Here is a 26,424-nt window from a genome sequence, read left to right as displayed (position 1 = left end):
CAGCCCTAAAGATGTAAACTGCAACGTTTGCGAAACGTCAGCATTACGCTGTTCAACCACGCGGCATCCATCCGGAAGTCTTTTGTATTGAATATTTAGTGTAATTATCAAAATTAAAATAATGTTTTAATAAATATATTTTGTTATTTTAGGCTAAGTCGAGAGTGAAGGAAGTTTATACGCAAATGTGCATACTTCTCAGTCAGCAGGGTATGCGAGATTGTGAACTTTTCGGCTTGGCAATATTGTCTGGTAAGTTTTATATTTTTTCATATATATATATTGATTATGTCTATAAAGAAGTCAAACTAAGAAAACTTATGTAATTTGAGAAAATTAATGAATTAAATTCTGTTATATCAACCTTTATATTGTGTATAATATATTGCCAGGGTTAGATAATAACTAGTTAATTAGTTAAAAGTTAAAAAAAGTTATATAGTTATTAATTTTTAACTTAGCTTACATAAGGACGGAAGTGTCCCTCATCGATTTTAATGAGCCTTGAATATGTTGTAGAGCATTGAAAAATATTAGATCTATATTTTTTTAGCGGCGCATCTTAACGTTTAGAGGGTAAACATCCTTTAAAAAAAAAACGGTTTTTTAATTTCCGAGCTAATACCGTCAAAACGGTAAAAGATATGAAAAAATGTTTCAAGTAAAAGTTTTATGGTTTTTAATGTTTTTTAAAACAATGCAAAAGAATTTTTCAAAAATTTCAAATTTTCCGAAATTAATTATATATATATATCTATAAATTGTTACAAATTTAATTATTAAATATAATATATATAAATATATATATATACGAGGGCAGTCCGATAAGTACTTAGCCTCATCGCCCGATGGTGCCAGTATCGTAAGAGAGTTTTACTATCGTGTAGTACATTCTCGTAGACGGCTACTGTCAAAATTTCAGTCGAATCGGACTCGTAGTTTTGTTTTGACCGTGTGTGGAAGCGGGCGTGTCCGCGATATACAGGGTGTCCGGTAACTAACAGACCAATGATTAAGGGCGGATTCTCTGGCCAATTTGGAGACGATTTTTCCTTAGCAAAAATGTTGAGAAGTCAATAATTTTCGAGTTATAAGCGATTGAAAAAAATAGATTTTTTGAAAACTAAACGTTTTGGAGTTAAAAGTCTAACATAATTACATTCTTCAGTTAATTTCAGGTAGAGTTTACTCTAATAAAATTTTAATTTAAGGCTTAGTTATAAAGATACATAATGACAAAGATTGGAAAGTTGTAAAAAATGATGACTTTTTTCGACATTTTCGCTGAGGAAAAATCGTTCCCAAATTGACCAAAGAATCCATTTGTAATCATTGGTCTGTTAGTTACCGGACACCCTGTATCAAGAGACACGGTAGTGTCTCGCGACCAGTTAAGGGCGTAGCGGAGACACCGTGTATCTTAACGCGAGTCGGACATTTGAGTCTTTATAATATTTCGAATCCTCAATAATGGCTGAAGCAATCGAGTTTATACTAGACTTAATCGATAGATTGAGTTCGAATTATATAATAAAAATGTCTTTATTTCTGCTCTACGTGATTTGTAAGCAGAGATATATAAATGCAAAGTCGAAATATGAAAAATTTCTATTAAGAAACGTCCCCGTCATCATTATCATCATCATTATCATCATTATCATCATCATTATCATCATCGACCACGCATACATAGTAGTATCGTGCTACACGTATTCACACGTATACAACACAACACATGCGCACACATATATCACACGTACACAACACATGCAAGATGCATGTAGTGGTAATTTTGTCCATCTCGCACGTTTTACAACAGATGGCGATAGTGGCGCTCCGCCATATCGGCAGCGTGCGGGGTTATGTTGGCTAACTCTCTCTCTCTCTCTCTCTCTCTCTCTCTCTCTCTCTTTCTCACACACACACGCACACACACACACACTCTCTCATTCTCACTCACTCACTCACTGTTCGTCTTGTGTACTTATTCAGTACATTCATGATTAAACATCTATATGCATTAATGTGAAATTTACTTACAATTAGTTTACTTGAAATATTCAATCTCTAAAGTGTTTATCTTATAAGATAGACAAAAAAATCTGAGTATATAATAAGAAAAAAAAACAAGGATTATTATTGTCATAATTTTTTATCAATTAAGTACTCTCAACTATCCAATAATTAAATAAATACGTACAAATGTGCGCGCGTGTACACACATACACAACACATATTGATATTAAAGAGATTGAAGGAGAGGAAGGAGAAGATAAAAATTTAAATATTCACATATATTTTCAAATATATATGAATTTATAGTTTACATATCTAATTAATAATGAATTTCTAATTATATTAAACATATCAAAATAAAGACATACATGTATTTATCAAATGAATAAAATTATTGAATACAGACTTAAAAAATTTATTAAACATAAACTTAAAAAATTAATTAATTAAACATATTCCAAATTTAGAAAAAATAAACTTTATTTATATATGCAACAGCTTTTTAAACTAAATTTTTAAATTCTATTTTATATTAGACAATTATCTCAATCAACATCTACGTCCACATTCGCTGCACTGCAGACTACCTCTACAGCCACATTATCTGCTTCGCGGATATAGCGTTATGCCAATACGATACATTACATGTACTTACTTACTTGCCTTTACTGTACCAACTCTTGTTCTTTCCACGTAATCATGTTTTTACATTACAGTTATCGTTTGCTGTATATCTTCCAGCAAACTTTATTTCGTGTGAAGTGTATTTAATTAATTAAATCTCTGCGAAAGATTGAGAAGATGAAGGGATAATTCAAACTATGAAGACATGGTTATATGGAAAAGACAAGAGTTGATACAATAATAAAGACATACATGTATTTGTATCCTGCTGGCATAAGGTTATAGAAGTTGATTGAGATTGAAAAATAATAATGAAAATAATAAAAAAAATAAAGACACATGTATTTGTATCGTGCTGGCATAAAGTTATAAAAGTTGATTGAGATTGAAAAATAATAATAAAAATAATTAAAAAAAGGAAATATTCAATCATCATTTAAAAGCATATTTGAAATCTGTAGAATAAACAGTTTTTGCAAAAAATGTGGAGCATTAGAGCTCTAGTAAGTCTAAAAATAAATGTAAACATCAATTAATAATAACTGATGTTATATATATATTATATATATAAACCAATTTGTTGCAATATAAAAGGTTGTAAGGGTAAGATGGCTAAAAGTGAATAATTTAAAAGATAGTTAACATAATTTTACATAAACTGAAATATTTCATAGAATAAAATATTTGTAATATTTCGAAGTTTATGTAAGATTATGTAAAAATTATACCTTTACAACTTTTTATAGTAAATATTGCGAGGAATCGATTTATATGAGAAAAATTAAGGTAATTCTATTTTGAAAATATAAGTGACCTTTAAATAACCTTGAAAATCGCCGTTTAGGAAAAAGTCTGTGTCAACTTTTTCTTTTTCGAAATCCTGCAACTTTTATCTAAATTTAATAGAAAATGTATAAAAAATGCTCGACATTAGTACACACACACACACACACACACACACACACACACACACATATGGGTAAATTTATATAAATAGGGTGCTTTAGGAGGAATGATCAGGATTCTAGGATATGATTGTACACATCATTTTAAGCAAAGAAGTTTAGATAAACATGTTTAATAATTAATATACAAAAATGAATGATATAATCTCTAAAAACTCACCTTTAAAAAAAGGTAAAAAAAGGCGACCAGTTAAGGGCACGCCATTAACAAAAATTATCCATTGCAAACCCATGTAGAATCCTATCCTATTGCAAACCCATGTAGAATCCTATAAAAAATTAATCATTGCAAACCCATGTAGAATCCTAGGCAAAATTAACCATTGCAAACTCATGTAGAATTGTATTAAAAATGATCCATTGCAAACTTATGTAGAATCCTACATTGCAAACCTATGTACAATAGAATTGTATGAAAAATTATCGATTATAAATTCATGTACAATCGTAACAAAAGTAATGAAATAAAAAAAAAATTGCGCCAAGTGAAAGTAGAAACTTGTACCAGTGGAAAATTAAAGTTGCAGACATATATAGAGTCGTATAATGAATCAGTAAAAATTTAAATTTGCAAATGTAGAATCGTACCATAAAAAAACTTATCTTTTAAAAAAAAAGATAAACAAGATGCCAAGTCCATGCGCCATGTAAAAAAGAAATAAAAAAATTTTAGTTAAAAAAACTGGGAGCGCGATTTCCCTTTCAGAAACAAGAATCGAATCACCGACCGATATTGCTCTTTTTCCATTTTTCTAAAATCCGCGGACACGCCCGCTTCCACACGCGGTCAAAACAAAACTACGAGTCGACTGAAATTTTGACAGTAGCCGTCTACGAGAATGTACTACACGATAGTAAAACTCTCTTGCGATACTGGTACCATCGGGCGATGAGGCTAAGTACTTATCGGACTGCCCTCGCGTATATATATATATATATATATATATATATATATATATATATATATATATTTATATATATTATATTTAATAATTAAATTTGTAACAATTTATAGATTTATAATTATAAAAATTTATAAAAAGTAATTTAAATTTATATATTAAAATCTTTTATATATTAACATAATTAAAAGGATACAACAAAAACAAAAAATTAGAAAGCAATTTATATTGAAGAATATAAAATACAAAAGTATTTTCAATAAACATTGAACTTGTAAATAAACACTACGATAAGAGAGGACGGGGAAAGGGGGGAAAGAGAGGGAGAGAAAGGGGAGTGGGAGGGGGAGAGAGAGAGAGAGAGAGAGAGAGAGAGAGAGAGAGAGCATCTAACTATTTTTTATTATATTTTGAAAGATAGGAATATTATTGAGTAATTTATAAAACTGATTGCTTCAATCGAACAAGTGATAAATTTTTACTTATAACAATATAAAATTATATAAAAATATATAAAATAATACATATATTCGCAAAATTATATATGAAATATGTCCTTACATTTAATTAGATAAAAGTACTTTTTATATATAATTATATAAATTTGTGCATATATAATAAATAAATGTTTCTTTATATATATAACATAAATATATATATATATATATATATATAATTATATACATTTGTGCAGTCGGCGCGCGAAAAGTCGCCCTTTCCGCACATAATGAGATTTTAGAAAGGGTCCCTTTCCACGCAGCGGTCACACAAAATATCATAGCCAACATGTGCGGGTCATAAATCGATTAATCGTGCAGATTGTCACACTCGGCTTCGCCTCGTGCGCCAAACTTCCGCACTCTCGGCCGATTTACGATCCCCCGCACTTGTTAGCTAATATACTATTATACATATATAATAAATAAGTATTTTTTCATATATGTATATAAATATATGTTTCATATAATTTGACATGATATATATATATATATATATATATATATATATATATAACTTATTTATTATATATGTATATAATATATGCATAAGGATATTCAATTTTATTTGACATTAATTTAATTCGCGTAAAATATCCCCAGCATGATTAAATGTCGCAAAACTTGGAATTTTAGACCAATCGGCTTATTCATCTATTGGTCATCAGCGAAGAATCGTTTAACTTTGTAATTTAATGTTTAACCAACTTTGTATTTTAATATTTAACTTTGTATTTTAATATTTGATTTTTACGTATTGAAAAAGACTGTAGTACAGTCGAAACGTTTACTCTGTATATTGTTTCTCTAACGGAATGAGAATTTAATTATTTAATTATTAATAAATCTTTAGATCTTATTTAATTGTTCGTTTAGTTGGTCTACAATATTTACCTTTTTTTAAATTTTGTTAATATATACGAGTCTTTCATTAATTAATTTTAAATTTATATAATTATGTATAAAAATAGACATATTTCACATATAATTTTATGATTATATGTATAATTATATAATTATTTATATATAATTATATATAAAGAATTTTTTGGCGGAATATAGTAGTTTTTTAACATATAGTCAAAGTTCGAAACGAAATTTACGTAATTGCTTACTGCTGGACCAAATTTCAGAGGTTGCTAGGCTATAAATTTTCTTGACCGCTCGGACGAACATAATGAAAAAGGAACTTTACGAGTAAATGTGACGAAATGATTTCCTGCTGTGAATAATACCAAACCAAAAACGAGGTAACTAAAAGTGAATAACTCGAACAAATAAATAACTCATCATGAGGATGTCACAAAAGAAAGGATGAAATTCTTTTTTTCATTTATGGCTGATTCTATTATTACAGTAATAGAGATGAATTTTATACAGGAAAATATTTTGACTTTTATGCTGGAAAACTACTGTGTTTGATTTAAAATCGCAAAAGGAAATCTTACCTTTGTTCGTCCGAGCGGTTAAGAAAATTTATAGTCTAGCAACCTCTGAAATTTGGTCCAGCATTAAGCAATTACGTAAATTTCGTTTCGAAATTTGACTATATTAAAAAACTACTATATCCGGCCAAAAAATTTTTATATATAATTATATATAAATAACATATTATCTCTCTTTCTCTTGTTTATCTATCGTTATTATATGCAACCTATTTATTTTTTCGTAATTAAATAAATATTACTAAATATTATATATTGTTGCGTCCTCGGGACGCCTCTCGCTCAGTCACTCGCACACAGTCACTCTCACTCGCGCGCGAAATAAAGACACTCGCATAATAGGGAAATGAACTTTAATATGAGGAACCAGTACACGAAACCAATGAAATATAACAAATAGTGCATTCGTAATGCAAAGAAGCTCAGGGTCTCGGAAAACGTCCGCACGATGCGACCGCTAGACCAAATCTGTCATGTCTCCCGAAAACAGAAGAAGACCCTTAGTTGTTTAACAACAACTCCCTTGACGACGATCTTCCGGAGGCGTAAAGAGTTGATCCCGCGAAAAGTATCACCCGATACAAAGATGTAGATCCAGGGGCGTAACACGGGGGCGCAACACTGCCCCCCTTCTTCAAAATTGTCGTCCCGACAATTCTCACGGAGATTGAAGACCCAGGACTCTGACGCTGCTATTAGGGCACCAACGATACTCCGCTCTCCCTTAGCTGCTGCTACAGGTTACCGAACGAAACGCCTGGTCCCTCTCTTTTTGCGTCTACACTGTCCGGACGAATCCTGCTCTCCCTTAGCTGCTGCTACAGGTTACCGAGCTTCGCCCTCCTCCTCTCCGTACTCGAACTGTTTTTTTGAAGAAAAATTGGCCAGATTTTTCCCATAACAGTCGAGTTGATAGAAGATATCCCTGCTGTCTTCGCGGTTTCACTATACTCGCCGTCTCCCGGAAGGATAACGAAATGGTCCATGAATCTTCAGACAAAGGGGGGGAATATCTTCCGTGGACCCAACGTTCCTCGTGAACACCCTAAGTCTCTGTCCCGGCATTTGCCCTCAGTCTCGTGGGAAAACCACGGATCAAAAACCACGAGAGGGACAGTCTTCAACGTGATGAACCAAATGACCGATCTTCTGAAGATGAGACGGTCTTCTCAATTGAAAGGAGCCAGTTGCCCTCGATGAGTAATGGTCGCAGGAACTTCCTCAGAGAATTCTCTTGTAACAGAAACTCAGGCAAGCCTCTTCTTAAAAATTTCCAACTAGAAAAGAAAACATTCCTTACGCAGAATAAATTTACCAATTAAAAAAATGCACTTACAAATATACACACAAACACAACTCTCCAATTCCTAGCAATCTTTATTTGAGTTTTGTACTATTTCTAATTAACAATCAATATTTCTACCTAAAAATGGAGCTAATCTATCTGCATGCACTACTTTCTTCCGATGTCTGGGTGTCTTCTGAATGCAGTACACCACATCGTTGAATTTCTTTACAATAGAGAAAGGTCCTTCTAACACTACAATCAATGAGATCAACAAAATTGGACGTCGGGGCGTTTTCTGTAAGAATTGAATTTTCCCCGAAAAATTCAACTATCTCTAGTTTTTCTTCGCCTCAGGACATTGAAAACGCAAATGCCCAGTCTTCCCGCAAGACCAACATTCTTTCTCTTTGGCCGAAAAGTTGTTCGCTTGCGCTTCCCCTTTCGAGTCAAACCGTTCGCTTTTCTTTTTTTCGGAATCGGTTCGCGCGTCGCTCCTCTCTCCTTTTTGATAATTTTGACTTATTTTGCCGTAATTTTCTTTATTACTAAAATTGTCTCTTTTTCTATCAAAACTATCCCCCTGAATTATTTTTATGGCCTTAGCTCTTTCTATAGCCAAATTTAAAGATGTAATTCCCTCCAGTTGAAGGGTTCTTTTGACAAACCCGTCTATTAATGCCGAGACAAATTGCGCGCATGCTATTTTATCGCGGACCGCATATGGACATTCGGGGTAAGCCAGACACGACAGTCTCTCAAGTTCGGCTCCAAAGGAAGCGAAATCCTCTCCATATTTTTGCTTCCGTGTCGTAAAAAGATAGTAATAATTTTGCGTCAAGTTTCCGTCTTCAAAAAGCAACTCTAATTTTGATTTTAATTCCGCGAATGTTAATTCTTCAAAATTCTCGACATTTTCTAAAACGGACCGAGCTTTTCCCCTTAAATTTTCAGCGAGAGTAATCATTTTTGCTTTCTCATCCCAATTATTCGCAACGGCTATCAAAAGAAATTGGGAGAGGAACTCCCGCAGCGGAACCCTTCCATCGAATGTATCGGGCTTCAGTTTTAAGCCCGTTTTCGCACGAAAGTCACCGGTCGTCTCGCCCGCGTTTATCACGGCACTCGCGGCTATCGCGGCACTCGCGGTACTCGCGCAAGCTAAATTCAGTCGTGTATCCCCAGAAGCTCTTATATTAGAAGGACTTAGCTGGTTAGTTTGCTGCGAGGAGATCCTCAATTCGAGCTGGTGCAGCTGTTCGTCCTTCTCTCGGAGAAGAGCCTCAAAGCGAGCTTGCTGATGTTCTCGTTCGGCCCGCATTTCTCGTAGTTCTCGCAGTGCGGTCTGCAACGCATCCGTCTCGTCTATCTCCTTCATCGTTGTTCAGGAACGCGTCGCTTTCGGCGAATGTTGAGTCGTCATTTTGGCGTTCTCTCAGGAAGATGCGATTCTTTCGGTTTTGATCCCGGACGAGCCCCCAAAATGTTGCGTCCTCGGGACGCCTCTCGCTCAGTCACTCGCACACAGTCACTCTCACTCGCGCGCGAAATAAAGACACTCGCATAATAGGGAAATGAACTTTAATATGAGGAACCAATACACGAAACCAATGAAATATAACAAATAGTGCATTCGTAATGCAAAGAAGCTCAGGGTCTCGGAAAACGTCCGCACGATGCGACCGCTAGACCAAATCTGTCATGTCTCCCGAAAACAGAAGAAGACCCTTAGTTGTTTAACAACAACTCCCTTGACGACGATCTTCCGGAGGCGTAAAGAGTTGATCCCGCGAAAAGTATCACCCGATACAAAGATGTAGATCCAGGGGCGTAACACGGGGGCGCAACAATATTAATTAAATAAATATTATTGAATAATATTTATGTATTTATAGAAGGACTTTAAAATTGTATACCCTAATGCAGCATAGGCTTGATTAAGATAAACAAATTTTAAAATAAAAAAATAAATTACTTTTATTATTTCAGATGGCGAGTACCTCTTTGTGGATCCCGAGAATAAACTAAACAAATATGCCCCAAAGAATTGGCGAAACTCTCATACATTTGTAAGTATAATAGTTTCTTATTTCACTTATTTGTTACTTATTCCTTTGCAATAATCAATTAAATAAATTAAAAAACTCTAAATAGTTTTAGTTTTTTTTAGACTAGTGGCATTTTTTAATTCGATGTTTAGTTAAAATTAGATACAATTTTATATGACAGTTACGTTACTGTCACGAAAGTATATAAATTTATATTTAAATTAAAAATATTATATAGAGATTAATTTTTTAGAATGGTTTATTAAAATCACAGGGAAGTATAATAAATTTTATTAATTTAAAAAATTTTTTAAATTGTATGTTATTTTAGCCAAACAAAATAATATAATATATTATAATTTTATTCTACATAAAACTGCTTCTGAGATTTAGAACTTGTCTCTTTTTAATAATAGTATATAGGATCGAAAATTTTAATACAAGTGAAATGAATATAATTAAATTTTTATAAATGTAAGTAAAAAAGATAGAATAAAATGTTTTTATATTTAAAGTTTCATATTGCTAAATATAATAATAATTTATTATTATTTGTTGCATGTATAACAATATATATTTCTGATTATATTTATATATCATTTACAACCATTATCAGAGCAAATATTTTATGATCAATTTACTGATAGTCATTGTATTCTAACGCTTAATTAATATACATATTATATTATTTTCAGGGTTTAGATAGCAGTGGAAGACCAGCTTTTGTTCTATATTTTCGAGTTCGTTTTTATATTGATACGCCATTGCTCTTAAGGTAAGACGCAAACATTTTATTTAAAAAATGTTCTTTATTTATTTAATAATAGTTTGAAATATAATAGAAATCCAATATGTTTACATGTCGATTAATCAATAAATGATGCATTCAAGGAAAGAACAGGAAAAACATAAATTCGAGTTAATTTTGTAAATTATACATAATTATAAATAATAAATAATTATTATTTTGTTTTTGTTATGAATATATGTAACTATATATATAACTATATATATATATATATAGTTAGAATCAGGGTTGGATAAGTTAATGATTTTTTAAAACTAACAATAAGTTAAGTTAAAGTTACTTATAAAATTAATTTAGTTAAGTTAAGAGTTGCACGAACAAAAAATCAACTCAGTTAAAGTTAAGTTAAGATTAAATTAACTGAAATTAAATTAAAAGTTAATTTTTTAAAATATTATTTATATTAAATTAGAATTTTGTTTGTTAATTCTTTTGAAATTTATAATAACAAATAACAAAGAAATTTTGATTTCAAATAAACATAAAAATTAATAATATACTCTAATTTAAAAATAATATGTTTATAACTTATAAAAAACAATAATAGTATTTAGAGATAAAAAAATTTAACTTTAGAAGAAAGTCAGTAAGTTTAAGGTAAAATACTAGTTAAAATTAAAAATTAATACATTTTAAATTAAATTTATAATAAAAGTTTTTGCTTGTATGAATTCAACAAATTGACAAAAGAAAGGCTAACTAAAATGACCTACCTTAAGGGGATTCTTGAGCAAATGACGAACTCCGACAAAATAGCAGCACACATATCCAAAACATATGCACAAATACACAACGCACGCACACATACGTACGAATCGTATTTCTAATTATATATTTTTATTACACTTCTAATCCAGATTTAGAGGATAACAGTGCTTTCTTTCGTGTCCTCTAATCCCAGGAAATGTGGATTTTTATTTGTACAAAGAACATATGTTTTATATAAAGCACATATTATGATGTGGTTGACAGTTTGTCTGCAATTCGAGATGTTATATTGAGATGAAAATAGATAAGAAAAACTGTTATTTCTCATTTTTTATATCAAATCGAGTTTTCTTGAGATTATTGATGCATGTATTGCAATCGTAGAGAAGCATTTTATATTCTAACAAATTAATGCAAAGAAATCCTAGAAGTACGAAAATATACGGCTGTGTCGATAAAACAGATAATCGTGAAGGATCCGCTTAATTCAGGATATCAAACAAAATTTATTATTACAAATAGAAACATATCAAACAAGTTATTGCAACTGTTTCAACTATACAACAGTCTTCCTCATTACATTAAATTTTATAATTAATACATAATAAATTAAATAAGCAATAAACATTTGAAAACAAAAGATTGAAAAACCAAAGATTAAAACGTCTATGTCTAAAAGTATATGTTAACTCGCATATTGATAATTAGTTTATGTTGTCTAAAATGTTTCGCAATGTTACAAATATAATTAATTATTAGGACCATGTTTCAATAAAGAAAGAAAAAACTGTCAGCTCAAATTTGTCGTTAATAAGCGAAAAATAAGGCAGTCCGATTTCTTTAGGAGTCAATCTTTTAAAATTCTTAGCTCGGTCCGTGGTTGAAATATTTTACTATTGATGTGGTGTGAATGTTTATACTAAAATACCTTTTTCGAATTTTCAAAATAATAATTATATAATAAACTTATATGTATCGAATTTTTCTTCAGATTTATTGTTATATTTAAATCGTTCTTAGGCTTAGTTATGTTGATATGTTTAAGAGACAGATAAAACTATAATGCCTGATGATAAACCGATATAAATAACAATATTTTAAGCATGACTCACCTAATGACTCACCCAAGAACATCAAAATAATTCTACCAAGTAACTCAATCAGTGTCTTTATTTAAATTAATGTTATTTTTTGTTCTTTAATGTGTAACATTTCTGATATTTTAATCTTTTATGATAATTTTTTCGTGATCTGCTATCCTAGTATTTTCCCAATCGAATGCATGTGATTAATTCAATATATATTCAGTGATCACTAAATGTCTTGTTGAATCCAATTTGATATTTTTCTTGTGTTCTTTGAGCCTAGTGCACAGTTGTCTTTTCGTCTGTCCTATATATGCTGCATCACAATTCTTGCAACTTATTTTGTAAATGACATATTTGAATTGTTCGAAAGATGATTTTTATCTTTTTGTGTAGTGATAATACTATTTAATTTTTTTATGCAAGCTTATTTTTATCTTGTTGATATCCTATTTTTATCTTATTGTTAGATTTTTGATCGCTGACGCAACTAATTCTGAGATTTCCTCAATGTAAGGTATCGCAACAAATTTGTTATTAATATCCTCCGTAATATTATTACTATTCTTCGTGTTATTTAATTCTATTACATTTAGTTTATTAAAAATAAGATATTTTATTCTAGTTAATTTCTATAAACATGAGATTGTGAGGGTATCGTTGATCAGCAATGTATATTTATGATAAATTCCAAATTTTTATTGTGAAATATACATTTTAAATTAACTATAAGCTAAGTTAAAAGTAACTTTTTATTAACTTTTAACTAATTAACTAGTTATTACCCAACTCTGCTAATTTCAATATAAATATTTTATATTTGCAACTCTCAATCTGTACAAACGCTTACAAACAACAAACATTATAATTCATTGATTGTGTATACAATACATATTTTCACTTATTAATTATTAATTAAGTTAATTTTTGATGACTCATGTTGCTTTCAGCGATGAGACAACGAGACATCATTATTATCTGCAGTTACGTGACAATGTCGTCAGACATGGCGGCGGAGTGGAGAGCCTCCATCCTCATCATCCCCTTCACAATTCATCCATCATTACGTCACTATTCGCCCTCGCTGGACTTGCTCTTCAAGCTGATCTTGGCGACTATTCGAAGGAACGGCATAGACCACACGCAGGATCTGTCGGCTACTGCAAATTCACAGATTATCTTCCTTCTCATGTAAATTGAAAATTTGAATGTTTTGCGTGGCATAATAGAAAAGAATTACAAATTAATGTGAAATAAAAAGAAATATATTTATTAAAGTGATTTTGAAACTGTTCTGTTTTATCAACAAAATGATTATTTTTGCGCACGCTTTCCTTTTTATTGATCGAATTGAATAATAAATGCTTTTCCATGATTAAAGTACATATAGAAACAAATCGGGGACCTACCGATTTTATGTTGAAAACAAAAAATTAAATAAAATTTTTAGGATTATCTTAAGGGGATGTTGGAGATGGTCTGTCTTACCGAATGCAATTAGCGATATCTGCAAAAACTTTTTATTAACTATACAGATCAATAAATCCTTTTTTACGATTAAAATATTTATAAAAACGGTCTTCGCTAATTATAATTTCATGTAAAAACAACAAAAAAGTTAAATAATTACAGATTTGTTATCGACTTGTTTGTATCAACTCGTAACAATATTTATTTAATAAAAAAGTTCTCGTCTGTGCATAAAATATAGCTAGCGAGAAAGGTAACTTAAAGGAATATTAGTGAACAATTAGAAGTGAGATTGTAATCGTCACTCCGGCATCCCTTTAAAACTTAAGATATGTAAATATATTTTAGTCATCAAATCCGAGATTTTCATAAAAAAAAAATAATTATGACTCTAACTTGAATTTTTTTATTTTATAATTGCAATTGGTAAAACTATACATAAACCTTAAAAAAAAATAGATGCAGTTTTAATGACTTTGACTTTGACCTTGGTGTTACGGTCACAATTCTAATAAGTATTCCCCAAAAGTATTTACGCGTCGTACGCTCAATTGTTATATTAATTATAAAAATTATCGAGATGACAATAATTTTAACAATATGTATTCAAATTAAAGTAATTGGGGCTGGGATTTTTATAAAGTTTTAGCTTATAATTTTTATAATTTAAACGAACACACTCTTGCAGATATGTCTTGAGTCGAACATGCTCACTGCGCTCGCAGTCCAACATAAGGAGAACAGTGGACTCTCCAGAGAGGAGGCAGAGTTACAATACATTCGAGAAGCAATTCTGTTGGAGGCGCCGCTCAACGCTCATTTATATCGGTTACGTCGAAACAAGAATGAGGCGGGACCTGGACGCATACTCCTCGCAATCTGCGCCCGTGGAGTTCGTATTTATACTGAAGAGAAAACGCCGCGCATCTTCGCTTGGAACAACATCGGCAAACTCTCCTTCGATGTAAGTTAATATAATCTCTAAAAACTCACCTTTAAAAAAAGGTAAAAAAAGGCGACCAGTTAAGGGCACGCCATTAACAAAAATTATCCATTGCAAACCCATGTAGAATCCTATCCTATTGCAAACCCATGTAGAATCCTATAAAAAATTAATCATTGCAAACCCATGTAGAATACTAAGCAAAATTACCCATTGCAAACTCATGTAGAATTGTATTAAAAATGATCCATTGCAAACTTATGTAGAATCCTACATTGCAAACCCATGTACAATAGAATTGTATGAAAAATTATCGATTATAAATTCATGTACAATCGTAACAAAAGTAATGAAATAAAAAAAAAATTGCGCCAAGTGAAAGTAGAAACTTGTACCAGTGGAAAATTAAAGTTGCAGACATATATAGAGTCGTATAATGAATCAGTAAAAATTTAAATTTGCAAATGTAGAATCGTACCATAAAAAAACTTATCTTTTAAAAAAAAAGATAAACAAGATGCCAAGTCCATGCGCCATGTAAAAAAGAAATAAAAAAATTTTAGTTAAAAAAACTGGGCGCGCTGCTAACAAGGGACATGTCACAACTGTCCGGAACCGATTTGATTCTCCTTGAAATATGTTGTTAAATACACAAATCTAAAAGACACGTATTTTTTTATACGTGCGCAATTTGAGTTTTAAGGGGTGAAACACCCCTTTAAAGAATAACGGTATGTTTCTTTAGGATAAAATAACTGCTAAACTATAAGAGATATAAAGAAAAAACGTACAACAAATTTTAATGGCTTGAAGAGTACTTTAAAGTTATATGAACAAAAATTTTTTTTTTTTTTTTTTTTTTAAAAAAACCCTCACCACCTAATTTTTTTTTTCAAAATTAAAAATTTTGTTTTACCTAATTTAAAGCTTATTTTTTTCCAAATTCAACCATGTGTAATAAAGTTATGTTACGAAATATCATTAATTAATGAAAGACTCGTATATATTAACAAAATTTAAAAAAAGGTAAATATTGTAGACCAACTAAACGAACAATTAAATAAGATCTAAAGATTTATTAATAATTAAATAATTAAATTCTCATTCCGTTAGAGAAACAATATACAGCGTAAACGTTTCGACTGTACTACAGTCTTTTTCAATACGTAAAAATCAAATATTAAAATACAAAGTTAAATATTAAAATACAAAGTTGGTTAAACATTAAATTACAAAGTTAAACGATTCTTCGCTGATGACCAATAGATGAATAAGCCGATTGGTCTAAAATTCCAAGTTTTGCGACATTTAATCATGCTGGGGATATTTTACGCGAATTAAATTAATGTCAAATAAAATTGAATATCCTTATGCATATATTATATACATATATAATAAATAAGTTATATATATATATATATATATATATATATATATATCATGTCAAATTATATGAAACATATATTTATATACATATATGAAAAAATACTTATTTATTATATATGTATAATAGTATATTAGCTAACAAGTGCGGGGGATCGTAAATCGGCCGAGAGTGCGGAAGTTTGGCGCACGAGGCGAAGCCGAGTGTGACAATCTGCACGATTAATCGATTTATGACCCGCACATGTTGGCTATGATATTTTGTGTGACCGCTGCGTGGAAAGGGACCCTTTCTAAAATCTCATTATGTGCGGAAAGGGCGACTTTTCGCGCGCCGACTGCACAAATGTATATAATTATATATATATATATATATATATATTTATGTTATATATATAAAGAAACATTTATTTATTATATATGCACAAATTTATATAATTATATATAAAAAGTACTTTTATCTAATTAAATGTAAGGACATATTTCATATATAATTTTGCGAATATATGTATTATTTTATATATTTTTATATAATTTTATATTGTTATAAGTAAAAATTTATCACTTGTTCGATTGAAGCAATCAGTTTTATAAATTACTCAATAATATTCCTATCTTTCAAAATATAATAAAAAATAGTTAGATGCTCTCTCTCTCTCTCTCTCTCTCTCTCTCTCTCTCTCTCTCTCTCTCTCTCCCTCCCCTCCCACTCCCCTTTCTCTCCCTCTCTTTCCCCCCTTTCCCCGTCCTCTCTTATCGTAGTGTTTATTTACAAGTTCAATGTTTATTGAAAATACTTTTGTATTTTATATTCTTCAATATAAATTGCTTTCTAATTTTTTGTTTTTGTTGTATCCTTTTAATTATGTTAATATATAAAAGATTTTAATATATAAATTTAAATTACTTTTTATAAATTTTTATAATTATAAATCTATAAATTGTTACAAATTTAATTATTAAATATAATATATATAAATATATATATATATATATATATATATATATATATATATATATATATATATACGCGAGGGCAGTCCGATAAGTACTTAGCCTCATCGCCCGATGGTACCAGTATCGCAAGAGAGTTTTACTATCGTGTAGTACATTCTCGTAGACGGCTACTGTCAAAATTTCAGTCGACTCGTAGTTTTGTTTTGACCGCGTGTGGAAGCGGGCGTGTCCGCGGATTTTAGAAAAATGGAAAAAGAGCAATATCGGTCGGTGATTCGATTCTTGTTTCTGAAAGGGAAATCGCGCTCCCAGTTTTTTTAACTAAAATTTTTTTATTTCTTTTTTACATGGCGCATGGACTTGGCATCTTGTTTATCTTTTTTTTTAAAAGATAAGTTTTTTTATGGTACGATTCTACATTTGCAAATTTAAATTTTTACTGATTCATTATACGACTCTATATATGTCTGCAACTTTAATTTTCCACTGGTACAAGTTTCTACTTTCACTTGGCGCAATTTTTTTTTTATTTCATTACTTTTGTTACGATTGTACATGAATTTATAATCGATAATTTTTCATACAATTCTATTGTACATAGGTTTGCAATGTAGGATTCTACATAAGTTTGCAATGGATCATTTTTAATACAATTCTACATGAGTTTGCAATGGTTAATTTTGCCTAGGATTCTACATGGGTTTGCAATGATTAATTTTTTATAGGATTCTACATGGGTTTGCAATAGGATAGGATTCTACATGGGTTTGCAATGGATAATTTTTGTTAATGGCGTGCCCTTAACTGGTCGCCTTTTTTTACCTTTTTTTAAAGGTGAGTTTTTAGAGATTATATCATTCATTTTTGTATATTTTTATGACCGGAATAGAACAATTATTAAACATGTTTATCTAAACTTCTTTGCTTAAAATGATGTGTACAATCATATCCTAGAATCCTGATCATTCCTCCTAAAGCACCCTATTTATACAAATTTACCCATATGTGTGTGTGTGTGTGTGTGTGTGTGTGTGTGTGTGTGTACTAATGTCGAGCATTTTTTATACATTTTCTATTAAATTTAGATAAAAGTTGCAGGATTTCGAAAAAGAAAAAGTTGACACAGACTTTTTCCTAAACGGCGATTTTCAAGGTTATTTAAAGGTCACTTATATTTTCAAAATAGAATTACCTTAATTTTTCTCATATAAATCGATTCCTCGCAATATTTACTATAAAAAGTTGTAAAGGTATAATTTTTACATAATCTTACATAAACTTCGAAATATTACAAATATTTTATTCTATGAAATATTTCAGTTTATGTAAAATTATGTTAACTATCTTTTAAATTATTCACTTTTAGCCATCTTACCCTTACAACCTTTTATAGTGAATATTGCAACAAATTGGTTTATATATATAATATATATATAACATCAGTTATTATTAATTGATGTTTACATTTATTTTTAGACTTACTAGAGCTCTAATGCTCCACATTTTTTGCAAAAACTGTTTATTCTACAGATTTCAAATATGCTTTTAAATGATGATTGAATATTTCCTTTTTTTAATTATTTTTATTATTATTTTTCAATCTCAATCAACTTTTATAACTTTATGCCAGCACGATACAAATACATGTGTCTTTATTTTTTTTATTATTTTCATTATTATTTTTCAATCTCAATCAACTTCTATAACCTTATGCCAGCAGGATACAAATACATGTATGTCTTTATTATTGTATCAACTCTTGTCTTTTCCATGTAACCATGTCTTCATAGTTTGAATTATCCCTTCATCTTCTCAATCTTTCGCAGAGATTTAATTAATTAAATACACTTCACACGAAATAAAGTTTGCTGGAAGATATACAGCAAACGATAACTGTAAAAACATGATTACGTGGAAAGAACAAGAGAGAGTTGGTACAGTAAAGGCAAGTAAGTAAGTACATGTAATGTATCGTATTGGCATAACGCTATATCCGCGGAGCAGATAATGTGGCTGTAGAGGTAGTCTGCAGTGCAGCTAATGTGGACGTAGATGTTGATTGAGATAATTGTCTAATATAAAATAGAATTTAAAAATTTAGTTTAAAAAGCTGTTGCATATATAAATAAAGTTTATTTTTTCTAAATTTGGAATATGTTTAATTAATTAATTTTTTAAGTTTATGTTTAATAAATTTTTTAAGTCTGTATTCAATAATTTTATTCATTTGATAAATACATGTATGTCTTTATTTTGATATGTTTAATATAATTAGAAATTCATTATTAATTAGATATGTAAACTATAAATTCATATATATTTGAAAATATATGTGAATATTTAAATTTTTATCTTCTCCTTCCTCTCCTTCAATCTCTTTAATATCAATATGTGTATGTGTGTACACGCGCGCACATTTGTACGTATTTATTTAATTATTGGATAGTTGAGAGTACTTAATTGATAAAAAATTATGACAATAATAATCCTTGTTTTTTTTCTTATTATATACTCAGATTTTTTTGTCTATCTTATAAGATAAACACTTTAGAGATTGAATATTTCAAGTAAACTAATTGTAAGTAAATTTCACATTAATGCATATAGATGTTTAATCATGAATGTACTGAATAAGTACACAAGACGAACAGTGAGTGAGTGAGTGAGAATGAGAGAGTGTGTGTGTGTGTGCGTGTGTGTGTGTGAGAGAGAGAGAGAGAGAGAGGAAGAGAGAGAGAGAGAGAGAGAGAGAGAGAGAGAGAGAGAGAGAGAGAGAGAGAGAGAGAGAGAGAGAGAGAGAGAGAGAGAGAGAGAGAGAGAGAGAGAGAGAGAGAGAGAGAGAGAGAGAGAGAGAGAGAGAGTTAGCCAACATAACCCCGCACGCTGCCGATATGGCGGAGCGCCACTATCGCCATCTGTTGTAAAACGTGCGAGATGGACAAAATTACCACTACATGCATCTTGCATGTGTTGTGTACGTGTGATATATGTGTGCGCATGTGTTGTATACGTGTGAATACGTGTAGCACGATACTACTATGTATGCGTGGTCGATGATGATAATGATGATGATAATGATGATGATAATGATGACGGGGACGTTTCTTAATAGAAATTTTTCATATTTCGACTTTGCATTTATATATCTCTGCTTACAAATCACGTAGAGCAGAAATAAAGACACTTTTATTATATAATTCGAACTCAATCTATCGATTAAGTCTAGTATAAACTCGATTGCTTCAGCCATTATTGAGGATTCGAAATATTATAAAGACTCAAATGTCCGACTCGCGTTAAGATACACGGTGTCTCCGCTACGCCCTTAACTGGTCGCGAGACACTACCGTGTCTCTTGATTTCTATAAATGCTTTGTCATTACTACTTAATCACTGTAACATTAAATTATGACTAAAAAAGCCCAAGTAGCAAATGACATTATTTTGACGTCTAATGATATCATTCGCCGTCAAAAAGACGTCTGTTACTTGGAAACCTTTGATTGGCTAACTAAATCTCTCTTCCATTTTTTTCTCCACCAATACACCCTCCATTCCTGACCCATCAAAGAAATATATTATTGAAAATATATTTATTCTTTGTATATTTATTAGTTTTCTGTTGTAGGTTTCTTTTTAATTAAAGTTTTTTTGTATATTATTTACGCATATTCGTAAAAATTGCTTTTATTTTTTACACAGCGCAAAAAGTTCGAAATTCGAGCGGTTGATCAGCCACACAAACTCACTCTCTACAGTGGCTGCGATGACAAGAGTAAACACCTTTTGGGACTTTGCCGTGACACTCATCAATTTTCCATGGCTATAGCACCTAAAGTAAATGAAGCTAAGAGACAAGAAGAAGAAGGTGAGCTCTTGCTGTGTTATTCTTTTAGGGGTAAATTAGAGATGAAAAAACACAGGATGTATCTAAATAAGTGCGAACAATTTTAGGAGATGATTCTTTATCAAAAATTAAGAGAGGTTCTCTAATTTTGTCTTTTCTCCTTTTTTTTAAAATTTGCGTTAAAAAATTAAATAAACACTTAAAAAATAAATTATAATAATATAATTGAATATGATTTATAGAACGGAAAATGTTGAGGGATTGTTACATGTATCCTACCCAATGCAAGCTGAGCTTAAAAACGTGCGGTGCGCGCAGCGACCAACGAATTTCTGTCATTTCGAGTACATCCTCAAACACTACTTCCGGTATTGTCAGCGATCGGGTGCACAGTGAAGACGAACCGGATACTGCACCTGCATCAACAGAATGTTTGCCACATCTTACCGAAACGGCGTCTTATTCGACCGCGCAAAGTAGAATCTTAAACTGCACGAATGTGGAAACGGACGGTTGCTCTGTACCTTCTCCTGTTATCGACGGTAAGCTTACTTGATAACAGAAATTTTATTTTAAAAAAGCACAGAACTAATACAACATACTTCCACATTATATGGAGTAAAATCGCTCCCGCAGTCAATCTACATATATCATTTTATCATTTATGTTTAAGATAAATAGATAATAGATGATAGATAAGATAAATAGATAATAGATGATAGATAAGATAAATAGTTTAATTAAACATTATATGTTTTAGTTTTATTAATATTGTACGGCCCTGATCCAGGTGATTCTAAAGTCGTCCTGTTTTACCGACAAAATGATATTTTTGCGCACGTTTTTCTTTTTATTGGTTGAATAAAATAATAAATGCATATCCACGATTAAAGTTTATGTAAAAACAAAGCAAGAACATATCGATTTTATGTTAAAAACAAACAAAAATTTGAAAACTAAAAAATTGTTTATACAACACTTTTATTTTATACATATTATTGGAATGAAAATGATTACTAAAGGAAAATTCCAGAATAGAGAGCAATAACTTGGTTCCGACGAGAGTGTAGAATAAATATAGAACCTATAATGTTTTATTTACTTGACGTGGCTTTTTATAATTATGTGCAGATTGTTCATGTACACATAATTTAACATAATTGCATGACTATTTTTAGAGTTTGATGATTCCGGTGTCAATTCCACGTTGATGGAGCGTTTTGCAACGAACACTATGATGGCTACCGAAGGTTCACAGTGCAGCAGCAGCTGCAGCACAATTGTCATCGTTAATACACCTACGAGCAGGCCATCACAAATGCGTCGCACTTCAGCAACTTCTAGCTTGGAATTAGGCTATTCACACACGGCACAAAACTCCGCAAGTTCCTCGGAAACAGTCAGTTACCCTAGCACTATTTACGACAGGTGTAAAAAGACAGGTAAATATAATCTGATTCAGTTCAGTAAACGGTTTTGCAAACGATCGAGGTACCAGTTTTAAAATTGCCAGAATCTAGCTGAGCTTCTATTCTAGCATTTCCTTTAAATCCACACTTTTAATCTAATGAAGACTAAATCAATATTTATATATAAGGTGATAATAAAATCTAAATAATATTTTTTTAGGTACTGATATTGCGAGCGAGACAAGTGGTGTATACACATTGAGAAGCAATGAAATCCAAGACGAAAGAATCGGCGATAATTTATATTCACCTACTGGCGAGACCAATGTTTCTTCAGCGGCAAGCGATGTTTGTGCTCTCAGTTGCATTCAATCTTCCACCGACGAGGCATCTGTTACGTCCGGTTTTTATACCACTCACAGCGGGTTACAGTCCGAAAGTAGTGACGCTTATACCGTTGGCACAGAAGATCAGGAACCCATATACAGCATTTGTAAAGATGATGACGAGGTCTCTCTTAATCAACGACTCGAGGACTCGCGCTCGCGCAGCAACAGCATACTCAGCGCGGGCAGCTTCCGTGGCGACGGAAGTGATCCGTCCAGAGCGAGGCCGCTTTTATCGGCCGACGAATTATCAGACCTGATAGTCGGTCGATATCCCCCGCGTAAGACCATTAGCAATTCCATGGATTCGGATTGCGATTACATGACTATGCCACCGTCTCCGCCACCGCCACCGCAATCGCAGCCATTTAGCGCAGACGGAGATCGAAAACTATCTCTGCCGCCGCCATATCCGATCGAGAATATCGATTACGCGACGATCAATGTTCAGAAAAAATCGAACATATCGGAATTGGATCGAGAACGGGGACCACCGCCGCCGCCACCATCGTATAATATGATTCGAGATGATTTTATTCTATTGCCACCTAGACGGATCAATCCTCCGCCACCTTTGTACACTTCACAGCGAGAAAAAATTCAGATACCCCCGCCTACGCCGCCGCGAAACGACGCGATAACCCCACGAGAACCGCCACCGCCCCCGCCACCTTATCCCGATGTATCAACGGTGTCCGGTTCAACTCGGAGGATTGCAAAAACTTGCATCAACGATCTCGCAGCAAATCTTTCACCAAAACCACCGCCTAGGATCCAACCTCCCACTTATCCAGGTGATAAAATGAAACCCACTCCGGTACATGCCCCGGTTGCCGCTCTCGTGGTAAATTCGCACAATTATCTGGATGTGCACGCTTCTCAAAACGGTCCGGTACTCCTGCCGTATTTGGCAGCACCACCACCTCCGCCACCGCCGATGATACATCCGCGACAGCCACCTCCGCCACCATCGCCGCCACAATCGTCACCGTCTAGCTTGGCGACTGTCTACACGAATCAGGTTACCCGATCGCAGATAGAGCAATACAAGCAGCAGCTTTACTCGGACGTTGACTACGTTATGTTTCCGCTGAAGGATCCAGCAGTGTCGAAACAAGAGTACATCGACGCCAAGCAGGGTTCCCTTCTGGCCGCTATGGCCGTCTGTCCGCCACCGCCGTATCCATCCTTTAGCAAATCTTCAGTGATGTATCGTAGCACTCCGTATCTTCCCGGCTCCTCCCCTTCCTCGCAATCCAAATACGCGTCTAATCAGAATTTGAGCGATATCGGCAATCCCGGTAATTATCTGATGCATAATCATCTGAACAGTCATTATGCAGTTAGCACAAGCTCACTGTACAGTGGGGCGACTTGTTCATCCAGCCACAGTCTCAGAAAAGAACCACTCACATCTGTTGATCCACCTCATACATTGCACGCATTTTCGCGGACCAGAAGTGATGAGAACATTCTCAAATTGGACATCCCTGTAGCAAATAAAATGCAATCTCTACCGCAATTCAAACATCGTAGGTTGCCGCCACCGCCACCACCACCGCCTTATGAAATACAGGTATAAAAAAGTCAAAGATATAAAAGACGATTAGCTCATATTTACTACAATTATTATTTTCATTTAACTCTTTATTGGCTATACAGAATAAAAAGTTCTTTACTAGAATTAAGGTATTCATAATAACAAATCTGGGCTACTACATATGTATATAAATAACAAGAAAGCTATATATAGTATATTGGCTAACAAGTGCGGGTGATCGTAAATCGGTCGAGAGTGCGGAAGTTTGGCGCACGAGGCGAAGCCGAATTGGTTACGATATTTTGTGTGACCGGTGCGTGGAAAGGGAGCCCTTTCTAAAATCCCATCATGTGCGAAAAGGGCGACTTTCCGCGCACCTGTCGCACAAAATAATTAGTTTTTCTATCGATCTTTTGTATTGAGTCAATCTAACTTAAATAATAGGACTGTAATTATTTAGCTTTCTTGGTTTTTTTTATATGCACATATAATAGTCCAGATATGTTATTATGAATACTTTAATTCTAATAAAGGATTTTTCATTCTGTACAGCCAATAAATAATTAAATAAAAATAATATTTGCCGATTAATAGAAACTCAGATAACAAAACGTCTAAAATAGGGACATAAGACGTCTTAAAGGAGTCATTAAGATGTATTTTAGACATCATATTAAAATATGTCTTTAAGACGTCAATAAGATATCTTCAAGATGTCTTATGTTTTGTTTTTAGACGTGATGTTGTTTGGCAACAGTCAGCATCCCCTTAAAGTTTATTGAGAAATAATTATCTCTTTTATGTGTTCTAGAATCTTGATAAAAATCAACCATTACCATCAGTTTCTTCGATAACGACTCCATCATTGATCACAAAAATGAATAAACCTAACAAATCTAGCAACGGCATGAAAGATAGTGACGAGGGAAAGACCGACGATATGTTAGACATCCGAACACTTCGCGAGAAAAGTCGCAACTTGGATTTACCATTAATTGCCGCACTGTGCAACGATCAATACTTGTTGAAGCAAACGAAGGCCTTTGTCTTGCCGAAGCATCCTAGCGAGGCCACGTCTACGCCAACATCCATGAAGAACAGCATACGGGGCAGCAACGGAGCGACCTTGAGCAGGAACAAGTATCCGGTGAGCGGATTATCAACAACACAAATTCAGAAATCATCTAGGAAATCCTCGACGAGCACTCATAAGCATCTTTCCGAAGCAAAGAGTAGTCCTTATAACGGCAATGCTTCTATTACAGGGATTTCAACGAATAAGAAAGACTTCACATCTCATTCCTAACGTAATTCTTAATGTCTCTTCTCTCTCATTTAGGATAAAACTTACATTTTTATCATAATCTCATGATGTTATCGCATTATTGCATTAAGGTGATCCTAAATTCCGTCTTGTTTTATCGATAAAACATTATTTTTGTGCACTCTTTTCTTTTTATTGGTTGAATAGAATAATAAATGCTTTTCCACGATTAAAGTACATATAGAAACAAAGCTCGAACCTACCGATTTTGTTAAAAACAAAAAGAAATTTTTAATTAAAAATAAAATAAAAAAATTAAAAATTAAAAATTAAAAAAATTTTAATTTAAATTTAAATTTAAAAAATTTAATTAAAAAATTAAAAAGCATTTATTATTCTATTCAACCAATAAAAAGAAAAGGGTGCCCAAAAATTATGTATTATCGATAAAACAGGACGGGATTTTAGGATCCCCTTAAGTTTCACCAATATAACTATAGTACAAGGTATATACGGTAAGGAAACGTATGACAAATTAAAACTATCGTTCCGGCAAACCGTGCTTCTCCAACTCAGAGTGCCATTTTATTTGTTCGCTGCATTTTTCTTTAGTCGAATGACTCTTCAATGACAACTAAAACGATTGAGTGTCCAGATCGTGTATATAAATTGCTCATGAATGATAAACATAAAACATTTCAATCATTTGTACTATTCATTTTTATAGAGCTTTTGTTGTAAATTACATCCCAAATAGCAAACTGACGTCATTGAACATCAAAATGGCGTCATTTTGAGATTTAATGACGTCGTTTGGCATCAAAATGGCGTGTGTTTATCTT

The 26,424-nt window shown here is 32.2% G+C and overlaps 1 protein-coding gene across 1 annotated transcript; it reads left to right on the top strand.

The window, feature by feature from the left end:
* Positions 1-153: 153 nt before the first annotated feature.
* On the top strand, positions 154-25,902 carry LOC114937897 (protein expanded). The gene is made up of 10 exons (XM_085490104.1): positions 154-252; positions 9,724-9,803; positions 10,478-10,557; positions 13,334-13,574; positions 14,542-14,817; positions 20,839-21,004; positions 21,226-21,525; positions 22,162-22,425; positions 22,613-24,354; positions 25,130-25,902. Exons 1-10 carry the CDS (start codon positions 186-188, stop codon positions 25,622-25,624), a joined length of 3,711 nt encoding a protein of 1,236 aa, XP_085346230.1. The 5' UTR covers positions 154-185; the 3' UTR covers positions 25,625-25,902.
* Positions 25,903-26,424: the final 522 nt, after the last annotated feature.

This window comes from Nylanderia fulva, unplaced genomic scaffold (assembly GCF_048542155.1).
Source record: "Nylanderia fulva isolate GAGA-0341 unplaced genomic scaffold, ASM4854215v1 Scaffold97, whole genome shotgun sequence".
NCBI classification, from domain to species: Eukaryota; Metazoa; Arthropoda; class Insecta; order Hymenoptera; family Formicidae; genus Nylanderia; species Nylanderia fulva.
This window is presented reverse-complemented; position numbering and strand designations above follow the sequence as displayed.

Coding starts and splice junctions, on each gene's coding strand:
- LOC114937897 (XM_085490104.1), top strand. CDS start 186: ATGTGCATACTTCTCAGTCAGCAGGGTATGCGAGATTGTGAACTTTTC. Junction 10,558..13,333: donor GATACGCCATTGCTCTTAAG/GTAAGACGCAAA, acceptor TGTTGCTTTCAG/CGATGAGACAACGAGACATC. Junction 22,426..22,612: donor CGACAGGTGTAAAAAGACAG/GTAAATATAATC, acceptor ATATTTTTTTAG/GTACTGATATTGCGAGCGAG.